Source organism: Lontra canadensis, unplaced genomic scaffold (assembly GCF_010015895.1).
Source record: "Lontra canadensis isolate GAN:19392208 unplaced genomic scaffold, GSC_riverotter_1.0 scaffold98, whole genome shotgun sequence".
Taxonomy (NCBI): Eukaryota; Metazoa; Chordata; class Mammalia; order Carnivora; family Mustelidae; genus Lontra; species Lontra canadensis.
In genome coordinates this window covers 6,383,332-6,405,349 of record NW_022631092.1, presented here as the reverse complement: position 1 = coordinate 6,405,349, position 22,018 = coordinate 6,383,332, and the positions used below count along the sequence as shown (strand labels likewise).

At 41.5% G+C, this 22,018-nt stretch overlaps 1 protein-coding gene across 4 annotated transcripts in view; it reads left to right on the top strand.

Moving 5' to 3' along the window:
- Nucleotides 1-16,020, top strand: part of ENTPD5 (ectonucleoside triphosphate diphosphohydrolase 5 (inactive)) — a 34,695-nt gene extending 18,675 nt beyond the window's left edge. For all 4 annotated transcript variants that reach the window (XM_032837540.1, XM_032837538.1, XM_032837541.1 and 1 more), the window contains 11 exons: nucleotides 1,134-1,277; nucleotides 5,431-5,506; nucleotides 5,775-5,810; nucleotides 6,137-6,225; nucleotides 6,529-6,608; nucleotides 7,452-7,513; nucleotides 8,473-8,574; nucleotides 9,484-9,624; nucleotides 10,335-10,391; nucleotides 12,561-12,676; nucleotides 15,567-16,020. In XM_032837540.1, the coding sequence (XP_032693431.1) occupies nucleotides 1,134-1,277; nucleotides 5,431-5,506; nucleotides 5,775-5,810; nucleotides 6,137-6,225; nucleotides 6,529-6,608; nucleotides 7,452-7,513; nucleotides 8,473-8,574; nucleotides 9,484-9,624; nucleotides 10,335-10,391; nucleotides 12,561-12,676; nucleotides 15,567-15,653 (990 nt within the window). In that variant the 3' untranslated portion in view covers nucleotides 15,654-16,020. The remainder of the gene's footprint in view (nucleotides 1-1,133; nucleotides 1,278-5,430; nucleotides 5,507-5,774; nucleotides 5,811-6,136; nucleotides 6,226-6,528; nucleotides 6,609-7,451; nucleotides 7,514-8,472; nucleotides 8,575-9,483; nucleotides 9,625-10,334; nucleotides 10,392-12,560; nucleotides 12,677-15,566) is intronic.
- Nucleotides 16,021-22,018: the final 5,998 nt, after the last annotated feature.

The window sequence follows — 22,018 nt, the reverse complement described above, 5'->3', positions numbered from 1 at the left end:
ATCTTTGGTATTAGAGGATGAATGGAGAGTTTTGTCATCACTGTATTTCACATTCGAGCACCCATAATGTGCTACACCCACTGTGTCAGAGGCCACGCTGAAATAGAACAAAGCAGAATATTGAAGTCTGGAAGCAAATGTGAAGGTATCGTTCTGTGTTACAAGCATAATCATTGACCAGAGGAAAACCTTATATTAAAAATGGCTTGGGGGGAAAAATACCTTGGGGCATCTGGCTGGCTCAGCTGGTAGAACATGCAACTCTTGATCTCAGGGGTTGTGGGTTTGAGCCCCATGTTGTGTGTAAAGATTACTTAAGAATATAATCTAAGAAAAAGTGGCTTGAACTTGAAGAACTGAGAAGAAGTTTATTTTCTCAGCATACTGTTACGAAGTGGCAAATGCATCAGAAAATTAGGAGCTATTGAAAGCAAACTACATTATCAGAAACTGATTTGACATTTAGAGAAGATTGTGTTGTGGTTGCTAATAATTAGAATGATTTAGAGGCAGCCTGTTGTCAGATTAGATGTTTACTCAGGGAAACAGTGGATTTAAAATAATGGTTTTTAATTTCATAAATTGAGTATCTGCTGTGTACTGTGCGTGTAGGTACTAGTGATGCAGATATGAACCTGACGTGTTCTGTACGCCAGCATTTGCGTGGCAAGTACACACACCCTGCCTCATCTAATGCATTCACCGGTTTTGTAGTGGTCTGAGGTGTATCTCCCTCGTATATACATATATATATATATATATACACACACATACACATATGGAGGAAACCAAGCCCCTTTGTTAAGCCACAGGGCTAGCAAGCAAGCCTTCTGACTCCACATCCAGTGTTTTCTTTACTATACCCAACTTTCTGGCCTCAAGCTAATTTATGAGACACAAAATAACAGTTAAAATGACCATGCTATAACAGAATCATTTTTGTTATTACTCAATCAAAATTAAATGGATTTTCTGTCAAAGAAGCCTACTTCTCTGGGTTTCTTCTCCTCCAGAGCAGAGAGTGGTTGGAGCCCTCTGCTGCCTCACTCTTAATAACCCCAGAACATGTTAAGGGAAGAGACAAGTGCCCCTAAATGACTGTTCACTGGATGAGTAGGTCACCTCTCTTGAAGGGTGCTGAGACTGTTCAAGGACTCCTAGAGGTGGCGAAAGACTCAATCCCCCGAAGTCACTGGAAAAGAACCCCAGTGGTCCTGAAGGCAACAGCGGGACTGCGCTTACTGCCTGAACAGAAAGCCCAGGCTCTGCTTTTTGAGGTAACTTTTGAAGTCTTTTGCATCTTGGATGATTCTTTTTACCCGTGTGAATATTTTATTTGTGGGTTTTTAGCTCTTTAGTGTGTGACGGCTGCCTTCAGTATTCCACCATTGCTAAGGCACTGGGGTAACTGCTCTTATTCTAGCCACTTATTTACATATTTAAATATTGCTCTTGAATTTATACAGCTTTTCCTAAAGTTTAAAAGTACTTTCTGTCCATGATATTCTTGATTCTCCTACCTTGTTAAAGCAGAATCACAAATTATGTTTAGCCCACTTTATTGAGGTGGAACTTAAAATGTGTATGTTTTAAGTGTACCATTAAATGAATTTTGACAGATATAGACATTTCCTTATACCCCTTTGTAGTCGTTTTTCCCTTCCCCTGAGGTCAGGCAACCACTGATCTGCTTTCTACCATTGTAGATTAGTTTTGCTTGTTCTTACATTTCATATAAATGTAATTACACAGTGTATGTTCCTTTATTTATGTGTTTTTTTCCTCTCAGCATAAAGTTTTTTTTTTTTAAGATTTTATTTATTTATTTGACAGAGGGAGACAGTGAGAGAGAGAGCATAAGCAGGGGGAGTGGAAGAGGGCGAAGCAGGCTCCCTGCTGAGCAGGGAGCCCGATGTGGGGCTTGATCCCAGGACCCCAGGATCATGACCTGAGCTGAAGGCAGACACTTAATGACTGAGCCACACAGATGCCTCATCATATAGGTTTTTTTAATTAAATTTTTAATTTTAATTCCAATATAGTTAACATACAGTGTTATACTAGTTTCAGATGTATAATATAGTGATTCAGCAATTCTGAACAATACTCAGTGCTTATCGTGATAAGTGTACCCTTAATCCCCATCACCTATTTCACCCATGCCCCCTCACCTCCCCTCTGGTAACCATCAGTTTGTTCTTTATAGTTAAGAGTATGTTTTTCTGTTTGTCTCTTTGTTTTAGTTCTTAAATTCCACATATGAGTGAGATATCATATGTTTTGTCTTTCTCTGACTTATTATGCTTAGCATTATACTCTCTAACTCCATCTGTGTTGTTGCAAATGGCAAGATTTAATTCTTTATGGCTGAGTAATATTCCATCATTTATATATACCACATCTTCTTTATCCATTCATTTGTCAAAGGACACTTGGGCTACTTCTATAGTTTGGCTATTGTAGATAATGCTGCAATAAACATAGGGGTGTTTGTATCCCTTTGAATCAGTGTTTTTTGTATTTTGGGGGTAAATACCCAATAGTGCAATTACTGGATTGTAGGGTAGGGTTTTTTTGTTTTGTTTTGTTTTTTTGAGGAATGCCCATACTGTTTTCCACAGTGGCTGCACCAGTTTGCATTCCCACCAATAGTGCATGAGGGTCCCCCCCCTTTTTTACATCCTCCCCAACACTTGTTGTTTCTTGTGGGGGTTTTTGTGTTTTTTTGTTTTTATTTATTTATTTTTTAAGATTTTATTTATTTATTTGACAGACAGAGATCACAAGTAGACAGAGAGGCAGGCAGAGAGAGAGAGGGGAGGGAGCAGGGCCCCCGCAGAGCAGAGAGCCCGATGTGGGGCTCCATCCCAGGACCCTGGTTTCATGACCTGAGCTGAAGGCTTTAACCCACTGAGCCACCCAGGCGCCCTCTTGTGTTTTTTATTTTAGCCATTCGGACAGGGACAAGATGATATCTTGTTGTAGTCTTGATTTGCATTTCCCTGATGATGAGAGTTGTTGAGCATCTTGTCATATGTCTGTTGGCCATTTGTCCATTTCAACTTCTTGTTCAGATAAAAAATTTAAGTCAAAAGCTTTTTTAAACTCAAAATTTTTAACATTACTGAACATTTATTTCACAAAAAAACATGTAAACTAGTAAGATTTAAATTACATGTTATGAAGAATATTTATAGGTGGGATCCCATTATAACAAAAATCACAGTGGGGATGCCTGGGTGGCTCAGTTGGCTGAGAGTCCAACTTTTGGTATTAGGTCAGCTCATGATCTCAGGGTCATAGGATCGAGCCCTGAGTAAGGGCTCTGCCCTCAGCTGGGAGTCTGTCTGCTCAAGATTCTTTCCTTCTCTCTCCCTCTCTGCCCCTCCCCATGTGTGTGTGCTCTCTCTCAAGTAAATAAATAAAATCTTTTTTAAAAAGAACAGCAAAAAATGATTATTATGTGTGCTGATTCAAAATCCATTTTCCTGTGACTATCAGCACAGAGGGCTTAAGTCCCTTATCCAAGGACAAGCTGCCTACTGTGTCTGCATGAGAATCTGAGTCCTGATTCCCCATTCATTTACTCAGTTATTAAGCACATGAGTGCTTACTATGTACTGGTCACCGGTGAAGTTCCTGGGGACATTCTGCAGGGAGCAAAAACTGACCGTCAGTCTGTGTCCTAGAGAGCACGCATTCTAGTTGTAAGCGGACAGAAATTAAACAACTCACTACAAAGTATGTTAGGTACTGTAGGTGATTTGGAGAAAGAAAAAGCAGGGAATGTCAGCTAGGGAGTGCTGGTGCTGGTGTGGAGGGATACTGCTTTAAACAGGATGGTCAGGGAAGACCTCACTGATTAGATGCATTCGATCAGAGACCTGAGAAGAATAAAGAAGCAAGCTATATAAGACATTTGTAGGAAGAATATTCCAGGCTAAAGAAATAGCAGGTGCAAAGGCTTAAAGCATGGAATGTGTGTGGTATGTTCAAAGAAGGGCATCCTGAAGGTCACTGTGGCCGGAGGGGAAGTGAGTGATGGAAGGGAAGTAGATGATGAGGTCAGAGAGACATGAGGGGTTTATCATGTAGGATCTTAAAGGCAAGTGTAAGGACTTTGGGTTTTTTTTTCTAAGAAGGAAGTCACTGGAGGGTCTTGAGCTGAGAGGCAGCATATGACATCTGTTTTAAAAGCACCACTCTGGGGATGCCTGGATGGCTCGGTTGGTTAGGGGTCCAGCTCTTAGCTCAGGTCTTGATCTCGGGGTTGTGGGGTTGAGCTGGCGTTGGGCTCTGTGCTCAGTGCGGAGTCAGCTTGAGATTCTCTCCCTCTCCCCTTCCCCCACCAACACATGGGCACTCTCTCTCTCTAAAATAAATAAAAATAAATCTTAAAAAAAAAAAAGTAAAGAAGCACCACTCTGGCTTCTGTATTAAGAATAAACTGTGGGCAGGGGGAGAAGAGTGGAGAGGGCAAGAGCTGAAACTCTCTCGCTGTGTTTATTCCTGTTTGCTTATCTGTCTTCTCTTTAAAAGCTTGTTTATAGATCACTTGACTGGCTTTTCCTGGATGAAACAGGGTCCAGAGGTCCTCACAGGAGGTGTTTCATCCTGTCAGGAATGAGAACAGCCGGCAGACCAGAGTTCTTCTATTTCTGTTTGGAAAGTCTCCCCCGCCTCATGATAATCATATAAAAAAATAAGACATAACACCCATGTCATTGACCTATATTTATGGAGAGTCAAGAGTGGGTGAGATGTCCATTCCCATCTCCTAAAACAGGATAAATAAATCTAGACCTGGGATCTCTGTGGACTCTTGAGGCCTTAGCCGTGTGCCAGAATCTAACAGGGGCTGACAGCAGAGTACTCCAGCCTATGGACATGAGCCCCCTTTGTGAGCAAGGCCAAAGACCTGAAGAATTTGGTGTGAAAATAGAAGAAATGTTTCTGTAGCCTCAGGAGCTGCCTAGGCCCAACTCTTCTCTACCATCCGTTTATCTTGCCATCTAAGAAATCAAGTGGTAAAGGGTCCTCCTAGCCTCATTGCCCAGGCAGTATTAATAAGGTATTAAAAAAAAAAATGACAGGATCCTGATTTGAGCTGGAGGGGGTCACATATGCCTTCTCCTAGGTCCAGTTCACCTATACATTTCGATAGTTTGGTTGAGATTTATTTTAAAGTCAGAGGAACCCCTACGTTTTTTGTTTTTACAAGAAACCAGGAATGGCTTTTGTAGTTCCTTCTCTAGGGTTGTTTTTTTTTTTTTTTCCTTCTCTAGTTTCTTAGGGAAAAGGAATGTTCTGCTAAAATTTTATCTAGGGAAATAAAGAGTATAGTTTTCTAAGGCTTAATAAGATACAGCCAAAATATGGAAATCTTCTTTATTGCCTTGGGGAATCCAGAGTTTTTCCCTTTTTCTCTAGGTAAGAGAAATCTTCAAGAAGTCACCTTTCCTGGTACCAGATGACAGTGTTAGCATCATGGATGGATCTTATGAAGGTGGGAGAAGTGTTAATACGTGTTCTGGGGGGAGAGGGCTAGAGTTAATAAAAGATGTGAATAAAAGAACTGGGAACGGGGATGAGGGTGTGGAAGTAAAAGGAACTAAACAAGGAGAAACAAATGAGGAATGGGCTAAGAGGAAATGGAAGGATAGGGAAAAGGAAAATGTGTTTTAGACAAAATTTTAGAGAAAAAGAACAAAAATGAGGTCAAGGAAGATCGGGGATGCTCTGAGTTACAGTCTCTGTTTTTCTCTCTCTTTCAGGCATCTTAGCTTGGGTTACTGTGAATTTTCTGACAGGTAATATATTCTCAAGTTTATTCTAAGACGTTAACTGGGTTTCACACGGGGTCAAAGAGTAAATATCCTTGTTTGCTTGTATTGTGTTTAAAAAAAAAAAAAAAGAAAGGAAGAGTTAGGAAGTTAATGTTTATAACCTGTCTTCAAGGCCTCAGCTGCCACAGGCGTCCTTATAGGTTAGCACACATAACTGCCTTCGGGGCTGGGGAGCAGTGGAGTGTTTATGGACACCTGCCGTATGCAGGAGCAGGAGAGAGATTGCAGACAGAGGAGTGCTGGGCTGTCCCGGGAAGCAGAAGATATTCAGAGCTGGCTCTCATTCACAGGTCAGCTGCATGGCCACAGCCGGGAGACTGTGGGGACCCTGGACCTGGGGGGGGCCTCCACCCAAATTACGTTCCTACCCCAGTTTGAGGTGAGTTGTTTACATGAAGGCCTGGTTGGCAGCCCACTTGGCAGGTATGTCATGGTGCCAAGAAAGTGGTGGCCCATTTTCAGACAGCAACTCTGCCACAGATGGGTTGAGTGGAGTCTGTTAATGACTGGGTATTGTCCCCTCACTGTTCACAGTCCCTTTGATTCCTCCAGCCTTGTGAGATCAGCAGCTTAGTCTGTCTCTTTCATCTCTGTTTTTTGGGGGAAGGACAGGGATGGTGGTGGTAACATCTCCAGACATTTGCAGATCCTGAATAGTCTTTTTGCTTTTTCTGATTTGCAGAAAACCCTGGAACAAACCCCTAGCGGCTACCTCACTTCATTTGAAATGTTTAACAGCACTTATAAGCTCTATACACACAGGTGAGGAGGGGGACAGAGCGGAGTAATATTTCCTGTTGTATGATTCTTCTAACTTTTCAAAGCATTTTCACATCTGTTATTGCATCTGACTAGCCTTACAAAGTCTCTGCCAACCCCCAGAGGTCTGGTAACTGAAACCAAAGCCACTTACCAAAGCCCAGGGACCCAAGAGGTTTCTCCATTCTTGGTCTCAAAAGTATATAACTTAAGGAGTCAAAAGTTTTCTCTAGAGAGGGGCGCCTGGATGGCTTACTCAGTTAAGCATCTGCCTTTGGCTCAGGTCATGATCCCAGTGCCCTAGGATTGAGCCCCAAGCAGGCTCCCTGCTCAGCAGGGAGTCCCACTTCTCCCTCTCCCTCTGTCACTCCTGCCCACTCATTCTCTCTCTCTCTCCCTCTCTGTCCCTCCCCCACGCTTCCTAAAATAAATAAACTTAAAAAAGTTTTCTCTAGAGAGAGGACACTTGAAGGATCTTCAGCTAAAACTCGGTGCCAACTCCTTTTGAGTTTGTTTTCAGATGTTCAAAATCCATCCTTAGATTTGATCCCAGTGGGGCTGGAAGCTAAAATAATGAGAGCTTTTCTGGATATGGTTCCCAAGGTGAGACCCTAGAAAGCATCACTGTCTCTGGCCTTTAAATCATAGGCATGGAAAGTTCTGGATGGCCTTGATCTGAACTGGACGGAACTTACCATTTGTCCACACAAGTTGAAGAGGTCACAGAGAACAAGGCTTTCCTTCCTCCAGAGGGAGAGAGAGAATCCATACTGCTCTTGAAAGAGTTAGCTTTAGGCTGGGGAACTTCAGGACCAGCATGAAATTAGTCAATCCTGTGTTTTACAGTTACTTGGGATTTGGATTGAAAGCTGCAAGACTCGCAACCCTGGGAGCCCTGGAAACAGAAGGTTCGTCTGGGAACCTGTGGTGGTTGGTGAGAGTGACCCCCATACTCAGCTTGCCTTTCCTCTTCCTTGACGGTGATTCTGTGGATGAAAGGCTTCTGCTCATTTAGGTAGCATGTGTTGTATAATGGACATGATAGCAGATTCTTTTTCTACTTTGTGTTGCATTCTGTTGTTTTGGCATACATTATTAGCCACTTCTAGAACGAAGTCTATATGTAGGGCGAACACCTGTGACCAGGAGGCTGCAGTGTGCAGAATTCAAAGCTCCAAGAGTGAATTTGGCAGGAGTTTGCTCAGACCCTTCGTTGTACATGGGCGGTGCAGCAAGCAACATCAGCCCACTTGCTAGGTGGGGTGACTGAGCAACTTTATTCCTCTCTTCAGAGGTGGTCGAGCGGTTACAGGCAGAATGGGGTTCAGTCCCGCTTTGTGATTTGGGGCAAGTTAGCTAACCTGTTCCTCACCTTATATGAGATTTTGCATTTAATATACTTTTTACAGTGCCTGGCTCACAGTAAACTCTTACTGTGGTAATGATTATATAGCATTTCAGAGTTTACAAAACATCTCCAAATATATTTCATTTAAGCCTCATAATAACTAATGAGAAAAGTAGAACAGTATTTTTCCCCCTTTTTTTGAGGCGGGAGGGAACTTATTCCCTTATAGGTTTTGGATTTCTTTGAGACATGTTGAAAGCCATGGACCCCTCTGCCCAATGTACAGATGCACAAAAATTTATCTGTAGTTACAGAGGGTTCACCAACCCCACAGAGCCCATCTGTGGACCCTGAGTTAAGAATTCCTGTCGTAGGATGAAGTCACGGAACTACCTACTTTTTGGTAATTCCTTTCAGCTTGATTGGCTTCTCGCTTGCATGCGTGTATGCGTGCGTGTCTCTACTCTCGCGCACGCTCTCACATCCTTGCCTCTTACTCTGTGGTCTGGCTTCTTTCAGGGATTGATGGACACACTTTCCGAAGTGCCTGTCTACCAAGATGGCTGGAAGCAGAGTGGATCTTTGGGGGTGTGAAATACCAGTATGGTGGCAACAAAGAAGGCAAGTGATGTTTTTTCACTGGTTGAAATTACCTTTGCAGTAGAAGTCTGGAAAAGTTCTGTGGGAAATGTTTTCCAGAACTCAAGAGAAGCTTGTCTTTTGCAGGGACTCTTTCCAGATAGATCTTGGTATGCCATAAAGGAATAGTGTGAAATGACAGCAAACAAGGCAATTGTCCCTCTGTCCTGCTCTTTCCCAGCCCAAGTGCTCTGCGGATCCATTAGTAACCTGTTCTTAACCTGGGCCTAATGCTTTAAGGGTCTCTGACCTCTGCAAGGAGAAACTCTATCTAGAAATTTTAGATTGTTAATATTTAGCTGCTTTTTTAAAAAAAAATTATTTATTTATTTGAAAGAAACAGAGATAATGAGAGAGGGCGAGAAGGAGAGGGAGAAGCAGACTCCTCCCTGAGCAGGGAGCCCGATGTGGGACTTGATCCCAGGACTTTAAGATCATGACCTCACCCAAAGGCAGACGCTGAACCAACTGAGCCACCCAGGTGCCCTTAATGTTTAGCTTTTTAAATTATAGTAACACTAAAAACTGAGACATTAGAAAGAATAATTCATCTTAGATATTATAAAAAGCAAAGACCTTAAAATCAAGGAAAAATCTCAGTGTTTCCAGTGAAGCCAGTGTTGAGGCTTCTGGATGCTTCTTATAAATACCAAGGAACATAGGCTAGGCAGCAGCTTGAAGCTGGATAAGACAATTTTTGGCGAACAGGTTCAGGAGGGAAGCTGCCATGGGGAAGCAGGTGCCTTTCCTGCAGAGTGACAGGGCTGTGCAAGCTCATTCATCTGTCAGCCTTTTGTCCTGAGCGTGCTGCTTTCCTTAATCCTCCTGCTGTCTGTTGGCTCCGGCAGCTTGCCTCAGCCAGCGCTCATTTTCCTCATGGTTCCCTGGCAGGGGAGATGGGCTTCGAGCCCTGCTATGCTGAAGTGCTGAGGGTGGTCCAAGGAAAACTTCACCAGCCAGACGAGGTCCGGAAGAGCTCCTTTTATGCTTTCTCTTACTATTACGATCGTGCTGTGGACACAGACATGATTGGTAAGTTTACTCCGGGAATCAGCCTGGGGAGGAGACTGAGCAAAGCTGTCCTGGGGAAGGGAAAGGGAGAAGAGGAGTATTTGAAAAGCTTTGTCATAAGTGATCAGACGACTCTTCTCCAGTGCTGGCTGTTGAATGACATTAGCTGCTGCAGTGGAAGGGTGAATATGATTTAGAACCTTTTGCTAGAAAGTGGCGTAAAGAGATACATATGAAGTCTATTTTTTTTACATTTTTGTTGAGGTATAATTGATATAAAATAAAATACAAATATTTAAATTGTATAATTTACTAAGTTTCGACATAGATATATACCATTAAGCCATCACCAAATTCAAAATAAGACATCCATTACCCCAAAAAGTTTCTTCCTCTCCCTTGGTAACTTCTATTTCATTATCACAATAGTAATGCTTTTTGTTAGCTCTGTGAATGTATGTATGCTCTGTGATGGCCTGAGACAGGAATTAATTTCCTATTTTCTGTTTTTTTAGCAGGTCGGGTTTTTTATTGTGATTAAATATACATAGAATAATTATTAATAAAATAGACTACACAGATTATATTGTATGGCTATGTCATGTTTGTTTAGCCCATTCTGTAATGTTAGAAAATTCACTTTTGGTTTTTTTCATTATTATAAATATCACTAGGATGAATTTCCTTGTTTCCTTGAAGGCTTTTTGACATTAGCTACTGTTTCATTGTAGATTATGAAACGGGGGGTGTTTTAAAAGTTGAAGATTTTGAAAGAAAAGCAAGGGAAGGTAAGTGCCAATGGAAGCCGTGAAGGCAAGTCTGTGCATCTGTGCCTGTGAACTCCAATGACCTGAAAGTGACCCAGAACACCGCAGTCAGCAGAAAGCCTAGTTTCCCATTTTTGCCCAGAATTAAAAGCATTAAGTGGCATAAAAATCCATGGGAATACAAGAGGCTTTGGGGAGATGGTGAAAACCTTTTCTTCTTTTCTACATTTCTTTCTTCCTTCCTTTTTTTTTTTTCTATTATTGAAGTATAATTAACATACAGTGTTATATCAGTTTTAGGTATACAACATATAGGTTGGGCTATTCTGTACGTTACCCAGTGTTTGCTGTAATAATATAGTCACTGCCTGTCTCCATACAACATTGTTGCAGTACACTCGGTGGTATACTTTTTATCTGTGACTATTTTATAGCTGGAAGTTTTTACCTCTTAATTTCCTTCACCTGTTTGTCCCATCCCCCTACCCATCTCCCCTCTGACAACCACCAGTTCTATTAAAGAGTCTGCTTTTTTCTTTGTTTGTTCATTTGTTTTTTGGGGGAGGGTTCCAGGTATAAATGAAATCGTATGGTAGTTGTCTTTCTCTGTCTGACTGAATTTCAGCATAACACCCTCTAGATCCATTCACATCATAACAAATGACAATGTACCATTCTTTGTTATGGCTGAGTAATACTCCATTGTGTGTGTGTGTGTGTGTGTGTATATTATGAATACATATATAGAAGATTGTGTGTGTGTGTGTGTGTGTGTGCGCACAAAATACATAATGTATGTATAACGTACATTGTGTACGTATATTACTATGTGTACATACACACACACCCCATCTTTATCCATCATCTATCAGTGGGCATTTGGGCTGCTTCCGTAATTTGGCTCTTCTAAATAGTGTTATAAGCCCAGGGGTGTTTATATCTTTTTGAATTACTGTTCTCATTTTCTTGGGGTAGTAGGCAGTAGTAGAACTACTGGATCTTATGGTATTTGTTTTTAATTTTTTGAGGATCCTCTGTACTCTTATCCATAGGCTGCACCAGTTTGCACGGCACAGGGGCCTTTTTCTCCACATCTTCACCAACACTTGTTATTTCTTTTCTGTTTGACACTAGACATTCCGATGGGTGTGAGGTGACCCCTTATTGTGGTTCTGATTTGCATCCCCCGAGGAGGAGTGACGCTGAGCTTCTTTGCCTGTGCCTGTTGGGTGCCATAAGTTTGCTGTGGGAAAATGTCTGTTCAGGTCCTTCTCCCATTTTTTTTCAAATACTTTAGTAACGATTTATCTCCTACAGTGGATAATATCAGCAAATCGTACTTTTTTGTACAATTCACATATTGCATGAAATATTAAAACATAGAAAAAGAAATTTTACTGTTTTAATTTTTTTTTTTTTTTTTAGAGAAGGAGGGAGGGGGGGAGAGAGGCAGGAAAGGAGAGGGAAGAGAGGGAGGGACACAGGAAGAGGGGGAGAGAGAGAATCTGCAGGAGGCTTCATGCCCAGTGCAGAGCCCAATGCAGGGCCCGATCTTACAACCCTGAGATGGCTCAGTCGCTTAAGCGTCTGCCTTCAGCCCAGATAGTGATCGCAGGGTCCTGGGATCGAATCCCGTGTCCGGCTCTTGCTCGTCAGAGAGCCTGCTTCTCCCTCTGCCTGCCACTCTCCCTGCTTGTGCTCTCTTCCTCTCTGATAAATAAATAAACAAAATTTTAAAAATATATAGGGGCGGGGCGCCTGGGTGTCTCAGTCATTGAGCATCTGCCTATACCTCGGGTCGTGTTCCAGGGTCTCCTGGGATCGAGCCCCACATCGTGCTCCCTGCTCAGCGGGAAGCCTGCTTCTCCCTCTCCCAAGCCCCCTGCTTGTGTTCCCTCTCTTGCTGTGTCTCTCTCTGTCAAAGAAATAAATAAAATCTTAAAAGATTTTAAAAATAAATTAAAAACTAAGTAAACTATGATCCCAGGTCCATTTGAGGGGGAGAGATGGGATATCCTAACCCTGCAAGAGGCTCCGTCAGTGCGCACAGCTCCAGTCTCCACGACTCCCAGGCATCAACCACATGGAGAATTCTGCTTTGCTTATCCTAAGTCTCTAGTGAGAGAAAATCTTACACCTGCCACCTGGTGGCAAGCTTAAATTCCACTCTTCACTCTCTCTCCCTTTCAGTGTGTGATAACTTGGAAAACTTCACCTCGGGCAGTCCGTTCCTGTGCATGGATCTCAGTTACATCACAGCCCTGTTGAAGGACGGCTTTGGCTTTGTAGACAGCACCGTCTTACAGGTAAGAGAGGATCATAAAACAGTCTGCTGACTTGGGAATTAAGAAAAGCACTTGTGTGGTAATCAGAGTAGCTGCAGATGGAATTATGCGGGCTGTGGGCGAGGCGCTGTGCAAGACATCATGAATGTGGGAAATTAGCTTGATGCAATGGTAGCTTCTAAGTATATTCCCAGGCAAGCTATCCCAGGGGTCACAGAGCAGAAGGCTTGCACCCCGAATTAAGGGGCCCAAGTCACATGGTTTATTAAAGCAAGTTCAGAGGGCAAGGGCAAGAAGCAAAGGGAAGGCAATGGGCTAGGAACACAGGATAGGGTACAGGCGTGTTGGAAGTGCCGTACTCTTAAACCCTGGGTTCATATTTCCTGCCTCTCTCTGTTGCTGACAGTATGGTTATAAGTACTAGAGCTGATCAAGGGGACCCAGGGACAGGATATGCCTGTGGCTGTCACATAAATTTGCTCAGTTTGGAGAGGCACAGTGACAGGTACGCTGGCTGGTAGCATTCATGCGCTCATTAGCCCATCAGATGGTTTTAATTGGCAAAGGACAAAAGGGTGTCCTCAGTGAGTGGGTTATTCCGTTTCTCATTGGCGTTGAATGCCTTGTGTATATGTAGTATGTCTTACTTTATATGTGCCGCATATACTTAGTGTCTCTTGAATCGTGGGTCCCTCTTTGTCTTCCTGTTCTATCCACTTGTTTCAGCACGTGCAGGCTCCGCTTTATCTGTAGGAAGTTATTTATTCTAAACACATCTTTTAATGTTTAATCCATCCCATTTACTTTCTTGTCTCCTGTACCGTAGTTGAATGACTGTACATTATGGTTACAAGATAATTAAGATAAAAAAATCTTCCCCTCAAAAAAAAAAAAAAATCTTGTCCTCAAATAGCATATAGTCTATTAGAAGAGATGTGACAGAAATAGAAGTATGGCACAGGCAACTTTGAACTTTGCACTAAAGGTATTTGGATTTAACGCATTGCATCTGACAGGAATATCAACATTTAAGGTGCTTACCAAAGAATTACTTGCCAGAAGAGTCAGTATCACGCAGTATTTAAAGGATGGCTCCATTGTCCCATCAAATCGGGGCTCACGTTCTGTGTCTGCAAGCTTACCACCTCTGTAACATTAAGTGATTTACTTCCCCTCTCTAACTTTTAGGTTTCTCATCCAAACTTAGGGATCTTTACCTATTTCCTAGGGCTGTTATGAAAATTGAGATACTGTATGTAAAGCAAAATGCCTGGCACATAGAAAGTTATTAATATTGGTATTATCAATGTAGGCATTTCACACCAGTTGGGGATAGATTTGTGGATAAGAAAGGTTATCCTAAGTCCTTAATACATACAAAGCTAACTTCCTCTACTTAGGGATCAACAATAACTGTGTCGTTTATTTATTTATTTTTTAAACAGATTTTATTTATTTATTTGACAGATCACAAGTAGGCAGAGAGGGAGGCAGAGAGAGAGAGAGAGGAAGAAGCAGGCTCCCTGCCGAGCAGAGAGCCCGATGTGGGACTCAATTCCAGAACCCTAAGATCATGACCTGAGCCGAAGGCAGAGGCTCAACCCACTAAGCCACCCAGGCGCCCTAACCGTGTCATTTAAAGACAGTTTTCTGGGCGCCTGGGTGGCTCAGTGGGTTAAAGCCTCTGCCTTCGGCTCAGGTCATGATCCCAGGGTCCTGGGATCGAGCCCCACATCGGGCTCTCTGCTCTGCAGAGAGCCTGCTTCCTCATCTCTCTCTGCCTACTTGTGATCTCCGTCTGTCAAAAAAATAAATAAAATCTTTAAAAAAAAAAAAAAATAAAGACAGTTTTCTGTCATTTCCAGTGCTGCTGTCCTTTTAGTCTTTGTTATTTCAATGGTGGCAGAATTAAATTCAGTGACAGGCATTTCTCTGGCCCAGAGGCCACTTTATTTCAGCTTCTTCACCCTTGGGCCATCAGCCCAGGCCTGAAGGCAGAGGAGCATTAGGGGCTGTGGGGGGCACTCCCAATCTGACTCACATGTCACAGACTAAATCTCAAGATGGTGGTTCACTGCCTTTCTTCCCAGTTTTTGGCACAGTGCCTAGTGTAGATTTCATCAGGTCAACACAGAAGCAGAAGTATTATATCATAAGAAATTAGTCCTAGAAAGAAAGACTAAATCCAGTTCACTGATTTCCAGACTCTTTCGTGTGTGGTGTTATCTGTGGTGGCATCATTGTTCAACAGAAGCTTACACAGAAGGCAGTAAAGCTGATCAAAGTTTTGCTGTCTGGTGGAAGCCGAGAAAGGGGGCCTGGAACTCCTTTAGCATTTGGCCTCCCTTACTCTTTCAAAGCACTTCCAAGAATTCCTAGGATTCTAAAGAAAATAGTTTGATAACACTATCCTAATCCGTTTGTTACCTGGTGGAGGAAATCAGGTCTAAACAGTAGCCCGAAGTCGCTGAACTAATCGAGGCACCACCTGGCTAGAATGCCTTAAATGCCTTGATTGGTTATTAATTAGTGCTTAAGAAATTTTGGTTTTTTACAGAGTATGAATTGAGAAGTTTTGTACGTCCTTTGCTACCCCTAAATCTATTCCCAATTCCTCATGTATTCAGTTCCGGGGTAGGGAAAGAATTCAGACGCCTCTGTCAAGAAGGCCTGGGTGAGACCCCTTCCTGGGCCAGAAGATCCAGAGAGCAGATTGGCAGGTGCAAGCCACGGCAGGAGGGAAACTGTTACGCTGTGGGTAGTGGGAAGCCTCCCAAGACTGGCCACCCCAAATTTTACCTTGGTTTGGCCGTGTGGATGATCTTTGTAGATACTCTCTGCTTGTGTCATGTTTGCTAGAGCTGAAAATTGATGAAAATGTGAACTTTTTTTTTTTTTTCCTCCTCAACAGCTCTCAAAGAAAGTGAACAACATAGAGACAGGCTGGGCCTTGGGGGCCACCTTCCACCTGCTGCAGTCCCTGGGCATCTCCCACTGAGGCCAAGCCCTTCTTCTGAGGACTGCATTCTCCAACAGCCTTTCTAAAAGTAGGAGAAAGGACTCAGTCGTGTTCTGAGCCAGTCTGAGGATCACCTGGCCTGAAGCCCCGAAGCTGGATTCATCAGGTAGAAGGGGCTTTTGGACGCAAGTCTTGCCCTTGAGTCTAGAGATTTGGGACTCATTAATTTTATACATTTAAGGTGAACTGTTGACCTAACCACTCTGCTTGCACAGCTGGCACCAGAATCTAAAGCTTTGAGATTCTTCGTGTGTCACAAAGCCAAAAGGAAGCGCTTTGGAACTTAACCTTGGAGAGCCTAGGGACAGGTCCTTGGGAACCAAAGAAAAATCTCATTTCAGCCCTTTGAGTGCCTCATTCCTTTGAACATACTCTTTTCCTCTTCCATGTTAAACTAAGCCCACTGATTGCAGTCTCATGAGCCGTCAACACCAGTATTTTTCTCCTCCCTACACATTGCTGTGTCCCACCTTTATTTCCACCCACCTCCCCTAAAAAAGAGAAAGAAAAAAAAAAATACCTGGTTTTGCTTTTCATGTGTAACTCAAGGGGGAAAAAAAAGTAACAAATCTGAAATTATGTGATCCTGCTTTCTGCCAGTTCCAGCCAGACAGCTGAGAGGCATCCTAAATCTTGGCAAGATGGGAGAGCAGCTCCTAGCTGTGCAGACCCCATCTTAGAAACCGAGGACAGCCAGTCTCTAAGGACAAGGTTTGGGAGGGGTGGCTCCCTTGAATAGACCACCTTCTTTAATCGGCTTTTAATCAGACACCCTGGGATTAACTAACACATCCAACTTCACAGGACTGTGTGTGTGTTCAGCGCCCATACCTCCTCCCAGGCTAATGTATTCAATTTCTCATCCTAAACATGTTTTCTTTGTATTTCTAAGATCTGGCCTCTAGATTTTGGTCACAGCTCCTTTCAGGTTGTCCCTTTATTCTCTGTTATTTAGCAGTACCTCTTACTGCCCTGGTGCTGATCATTTTAGCTAACTTCCTGTAAATTGTTTGCCTAGTTCCACAGTTTCTGAGATCCTTCTTGGTGGTACTTAACGTTTGATTTGGTTGGACATTTGAGCCCACATCAGTACGGTGGATTCTCTTTCTGAATTTGAGTGCTCAGAACTCTTGATTCTGTGAATTACTTCCCCTAAAAGTCATTATCTTGTATTTTTTTTTTTTTTAACATGACCATTATCTGCTGCTTCTCTACCCACTCGAGTGTTCTTGGACTTGAAAGATCTTTCTAAAATCTGGCTCTTTTGCCTTGGCTCCTTGCCTCCAGCTTTTTCCCAGTACAGTTTATATAAATCTCCCCAAACTTGTAGCCTTCACAGTAGACTTTTTCAGATCCTTCAAAAAAGATGGTAATATACCTGGCCCTCACATCAGCTCCTGGGGAACCTTATTTTCTAGTCTTTCCATTGAGTCAGTATTTGACATCTGGTATGTGCAGGTAACTAGGCAAATTTCCATATCTTCATCCCCCAAATTTTAGTTATTTTTAAATACATTGTGGAATTTCTTCAGATTCTTCCAACTTTTACTATACTGAGGTCACCTTTAATATCTGTTCTTTCTCAAAAATGCTACATAATGGGACGCCTGGGTGGCTCAGTTGGTTAAGCGGCTGCCTTCGGCTCAGGTCATGATCCCAGCGTCCTGGGATCGAGTCCCACATCGGGCTCCTTGCTCAGCAGGGAGCCTGCTTCTCCCTCTGCCTCTACCTGCCATTTATCTGCCTGTGCTCACTCTTGCTCTCTTTCTGACAAATAAATAAAATCTTAAAAAAAAAAAAAAAAAGCTACATAATGAAATAATAGAATCTTTAGGATTAGGAACAGCCAAAGTTCAAACCCAATCTTATGCCCATTGAAGAATTCCCTTAACATATCTGACCAGTTATCATTCAGCTGCTGTTTAGGGATGTGTTCAGAAGCTCACTCCATTTTTAGACTACACTGATGTTTAAAAGAAAATCCCCTTTATATTGAGCTCAAATTACCTATCTTCTCAATGGTCTTAGTTCTGCTCTAATCCCTCCTTAGCCTTTCAGTCCTTTGAGAAAGCTCCCAAGTCCTTTATAGTCTCTTCTTTAACATACCATATGGCTTCTAGACCCATCTTTATAAAAAAAAAAATAGGGTGTTAGAACTAGTCATCATACACTAAATTGTTGTTTCATATGATCGGGGAGAGAGGACCATTTCCTCTAGTAGAAACCAACTTGTTTTCTGAGAGGTAAACTGTGTTCACTGGACTCATCCAGCTTGATGGGCCCAGACAGCTAAGATCCCATGGCGTTTACCAGCACAGCTTGTCTCTGAAGCCTATGAACACGGGTCGGGTATTGTTCAACTCCTTTGATCATCCCAGGTACCTTCAGAAATCTTGGGTAGATGCAGTAAAATTCCAGAAGTGTATCTACATATATTCTGATTATCTTGATGAGAACATCTAGAGAATTAATTTATCCATTTTAGGAGCAGTTTGGAATGAGAATTTTTATTTCTTAGAAAAACCAATTTTTCTGTAATTGTCCTTATTTCCCCTTAGTGTACTTTTGGGCCTCTTGTTAAGGGGTCCTACAGAATCTAATATTGCTGGTTGTTCTCTCTCTGTAAATGTGTTTTTAATGTTTCTAATACTAAGGACATGACCAGGCACGAGTGGATGTTCTGTGTTTGTTACCATCACTATCATATGAAGAACATCCTCTCTGGGTCGTGGAGGTCCTTGCAAGGTGTGCCTTAAATTCTTTCTGTCTTGCCGGATTTGGTTCACGTACTTGCGGAGTCCATGATATCCGTACCTGGGTGGGCTACCTTTCCATATTTTGTTAAAAATTACCTTTTTTTTCCCCTACAGTGACCTTCCTGGACTCTGCCTGTACTCACATGGCTTTTCACGGTAATTGCCCTATTCCATTCTGGGCACGTTTCTCCTGAGATCCCAGGAAGGTTCATGACTGTCACTTTTTTAGCATCTTAAAAATATTCTGCTTTTGCCTGTAAAGCTACCCCTGTGGTAACAGATTTCTCATTCCTTCAAAAATTATTCTAAAAATAGCTTAGTTTGGCCCAAAAGCAGACTGTTTCTTCTCATTTCATCTTCAAATCAGACTTTTGGACAAGGTGTTTTTTAGTGTACAAATCCAGTGGATGCGCAAATCTCTTTAAAAGGATTCTCTACTACTGTGAGGTGAGGTTTTTCAAAAACCCAAAGCAAGATACCCCTTCCCCTGCAAGTCAGCCACCCGTCTGCAACCACACGTGAACAGATTCTGCTGCTAATTGAATTTCCTTTTTGACCTGGTTCCTTTTGTCAGACCTGTGCAATTAAATAATTTATTGTTTTATTACAGAACAGCCAATAGTGTCCTAGAGAGAAACCATAAATAAAATTGAAACCTGGTGCTGTGATAAGGAAATAATTAACATTAATAATTTTTTTTTTTCCAGAAAGTCCCGTGTGCACCTTTAACAAAGGTTAAAGTAATTTATGTTTCATCTGCATTGCGTTAGGAATTTTAAAACAGCAATTTTAACAAAAATGCATGAATTTGGTATTTTTAATTTTTATCTTCATTAGAAGGCAATTGTGTAAGTCTATGACTGGCATTAAAAAGAATTACATAAATTTTTTTTATCATATAAGTTCCTGGTGTACAGCTTTATAATTTAACATCCGTATACACTACAAAATGATCACCACCACAAATCTAGTCATCAAGCAGTTGACCTCCTCCTCTGGTAACCACTGGTCTGTTTTCTGTGAGGTGGTTTTTGTTTTGTTTTTGTTTGTCCTTTTGTTGAGTTTCCCCATGTAAGTGAAACTGACTTTTCTCTATTACATGTGATCTTTGGCTTCTTTGTGGTAGGTTAATTGCGTTGATATGTGTGGGTTTATTTCTGGACTCTCAGTTCTGTTCCATTTGATCTCTGTGTCTGTTTTTGTACCATACTGTTTTAAGTACTACACCTTTGTAGTATAGTTTGAAATTAGGGAGTGTGACATCTCCTCCTTTGTTCTTCTTTCTCAAGACTGCTTTGGCTACTCAGGATTTAATGTGGTTCCATACAGAGTTTAGAATCATTTGTTCTAATTCTGTATCCTATGCTGTTGGAATTTAGAGAACTACTGCATGGAGTCTAGAGATTGCTTTGGGTAGTGTGGAGTTTTTAGCAATATTATTCCAACCCATAAGCACAGACTAGCTTTCCATTTGTGTGTTCAGTTCCTCAGTGTCTTTGCTGTTTAAGCGTCCAGCTCTTTCATCTCATTGATTACATTTATTTATAGGTATTTTACGCTTTGTGATGCAATTGTAAATGGAATTGTTTCATTTTGTTTTTTAAATGGGATTGTTTTCTTAACTTCTGGCGCTTTGTTCTTAGTGTTTGGAAACACTAGTTTCTGTGTATTAATTTTATATCCTGTAACTTTACTGAATTTATTTTTAGTTCCGACAGTTTTTTGATGGAGTCTTTAGGGCTTTCTATATATAGTATCATGTCATCTGCAAATAGTGTTTTACTTCCTTTCTGACTTGGCTGCTTTTTATTTTTCTTTCTTGCCTAATTTCTGTAGCTGGGACTTAACAGTACTATGATGGATAGAAGAGGTGAGAAAGGGCATTCTTGTCTTGTTCCTGTTCTTAAGATGAAAGGCTTTCAGCTTTGTACCTTTGAGTATGATGCTAGCTAAAGGTTTGTCATATATGGCCTATATTGTGTTGAAGTACATTCCCCATTCCCTAATGTGCCCACTTTGTTGAGAATTTTTAGCATAAATGGATATTGAATTTTGTCAGATGATTTTGTACATCTATTAAGATGATAAAATGACTTGTCTTTCCTTCTGTTAACCTATCTAATTGATTTCCGTAGATTGAACTGTCCTTGCATCCCTGGAGTAACTTAATTATGGTATATGATCCTTTTTTTTTTTTTTTAAGATTTTATTTAATTTGACCCAGAGAGAGCTATCACAAGTAGGCAGAGAGGCAGGCAGAGAGAAAGGGGGAAGCAGGCTCCCTGCTGAGCAGAGAGCCTGATGCGGGGCTCCATCCCAGGACCCTTGAGACCACGACCTGAGCTGAAGGCAGAGGCTTTAACCCACTGAGCCACCCATGTGCCCCTCTATGGTCCTTTTTAATGTATCATTAGATTTGTTAATATTTTGTTGAGGACTTTTGCATCGGTGTTCATCAAGGATATTGGCCTATAAATTTTTTGTGGTATCTTTGCCTGGTTTTGGTTAGGAGAGTAATACTGGCCTTATAAATTGCATTTGGAAGCTAATCCTTCTCTTTTGGAAGATTGTGAGAGGTATTAAATCTTCCTTAAAAGTTTGGTAGAATTTGGGGCGCCTGGGTGGCTCAGTGGGTTAAGCTGCTGCCTTCGGCTCAGGTCATGATCTCAGGGTCCTGGGATTAAGTCCCGCATCGGACTCTCTGCTCAGCCGGGAGCCTGCTTCCCTTCCTCTCTCTCTGCCTGCCTCTCTGCCTACTTGTGATCTCTGTCAAATAAATAAATAAAATCTTAAAAAAAAAAAAAGTTTGGTAGAATTTGCCAGTGAAGCTGTTTCTAGATTTTGGCTTATTGGGAAATTTTTAATTTACTGTTTCAAATTTCCTTACTAGTAATCAGTCTATTCATATTTTGTTTCTTCATGATTGTTTTGGAAGGTTGTACATTTCTAAGAATTTATTCACTTCTAGGTTGTCCAGCTTGTTGGCATGTAATTGTTCAGTGTTTCTTAGGATCCTTTGGATTTCTGTGGTATCAGTTATACTACTTCTCTTTAATTTCCGATTTTGAGTCTGCTCTTACTTTAACTTGGTTAGTCTACTGAAGATTTGTACATTTTATCTTTTTGAAGACAACCAGCTCTTAGTTTCATTCATTTTTTGTAATTGTCTTTTGTCTCTGTTTCTGCTTTAATCTACCTTCCACTCCTCTCAGGCTTTGTTCTTTTTCTAGAAAGTTCCTTTAGATATAAAGTTATGTTGGCAATCTGATATTTTCCTTGTTTCTTCAAGTGGGCATGAACTTCCCTCGTAGAACTGCTTTTGCTACATCCTATGTATTTTGGTGTCGTATTTTGGTTTTGTCTCTAGGTTTTTTATTTCTCTTTGATTTCTTTGATGACACACTGGTTGTTCAAAAGCATATTAACCTCATATTTGTGCCTTTTCCCTTTTTTTTTTTTTGTAATTAAGTTATAGTTGTATACCATTGTGGTCTAGTTTCATACCAGAGATGCTTGATAGAATTTCCATTTTCTTTAATTTTTTGAGTCTTGGTTTTGGGCCTTATTCTTGAGAACATTCTACATAGA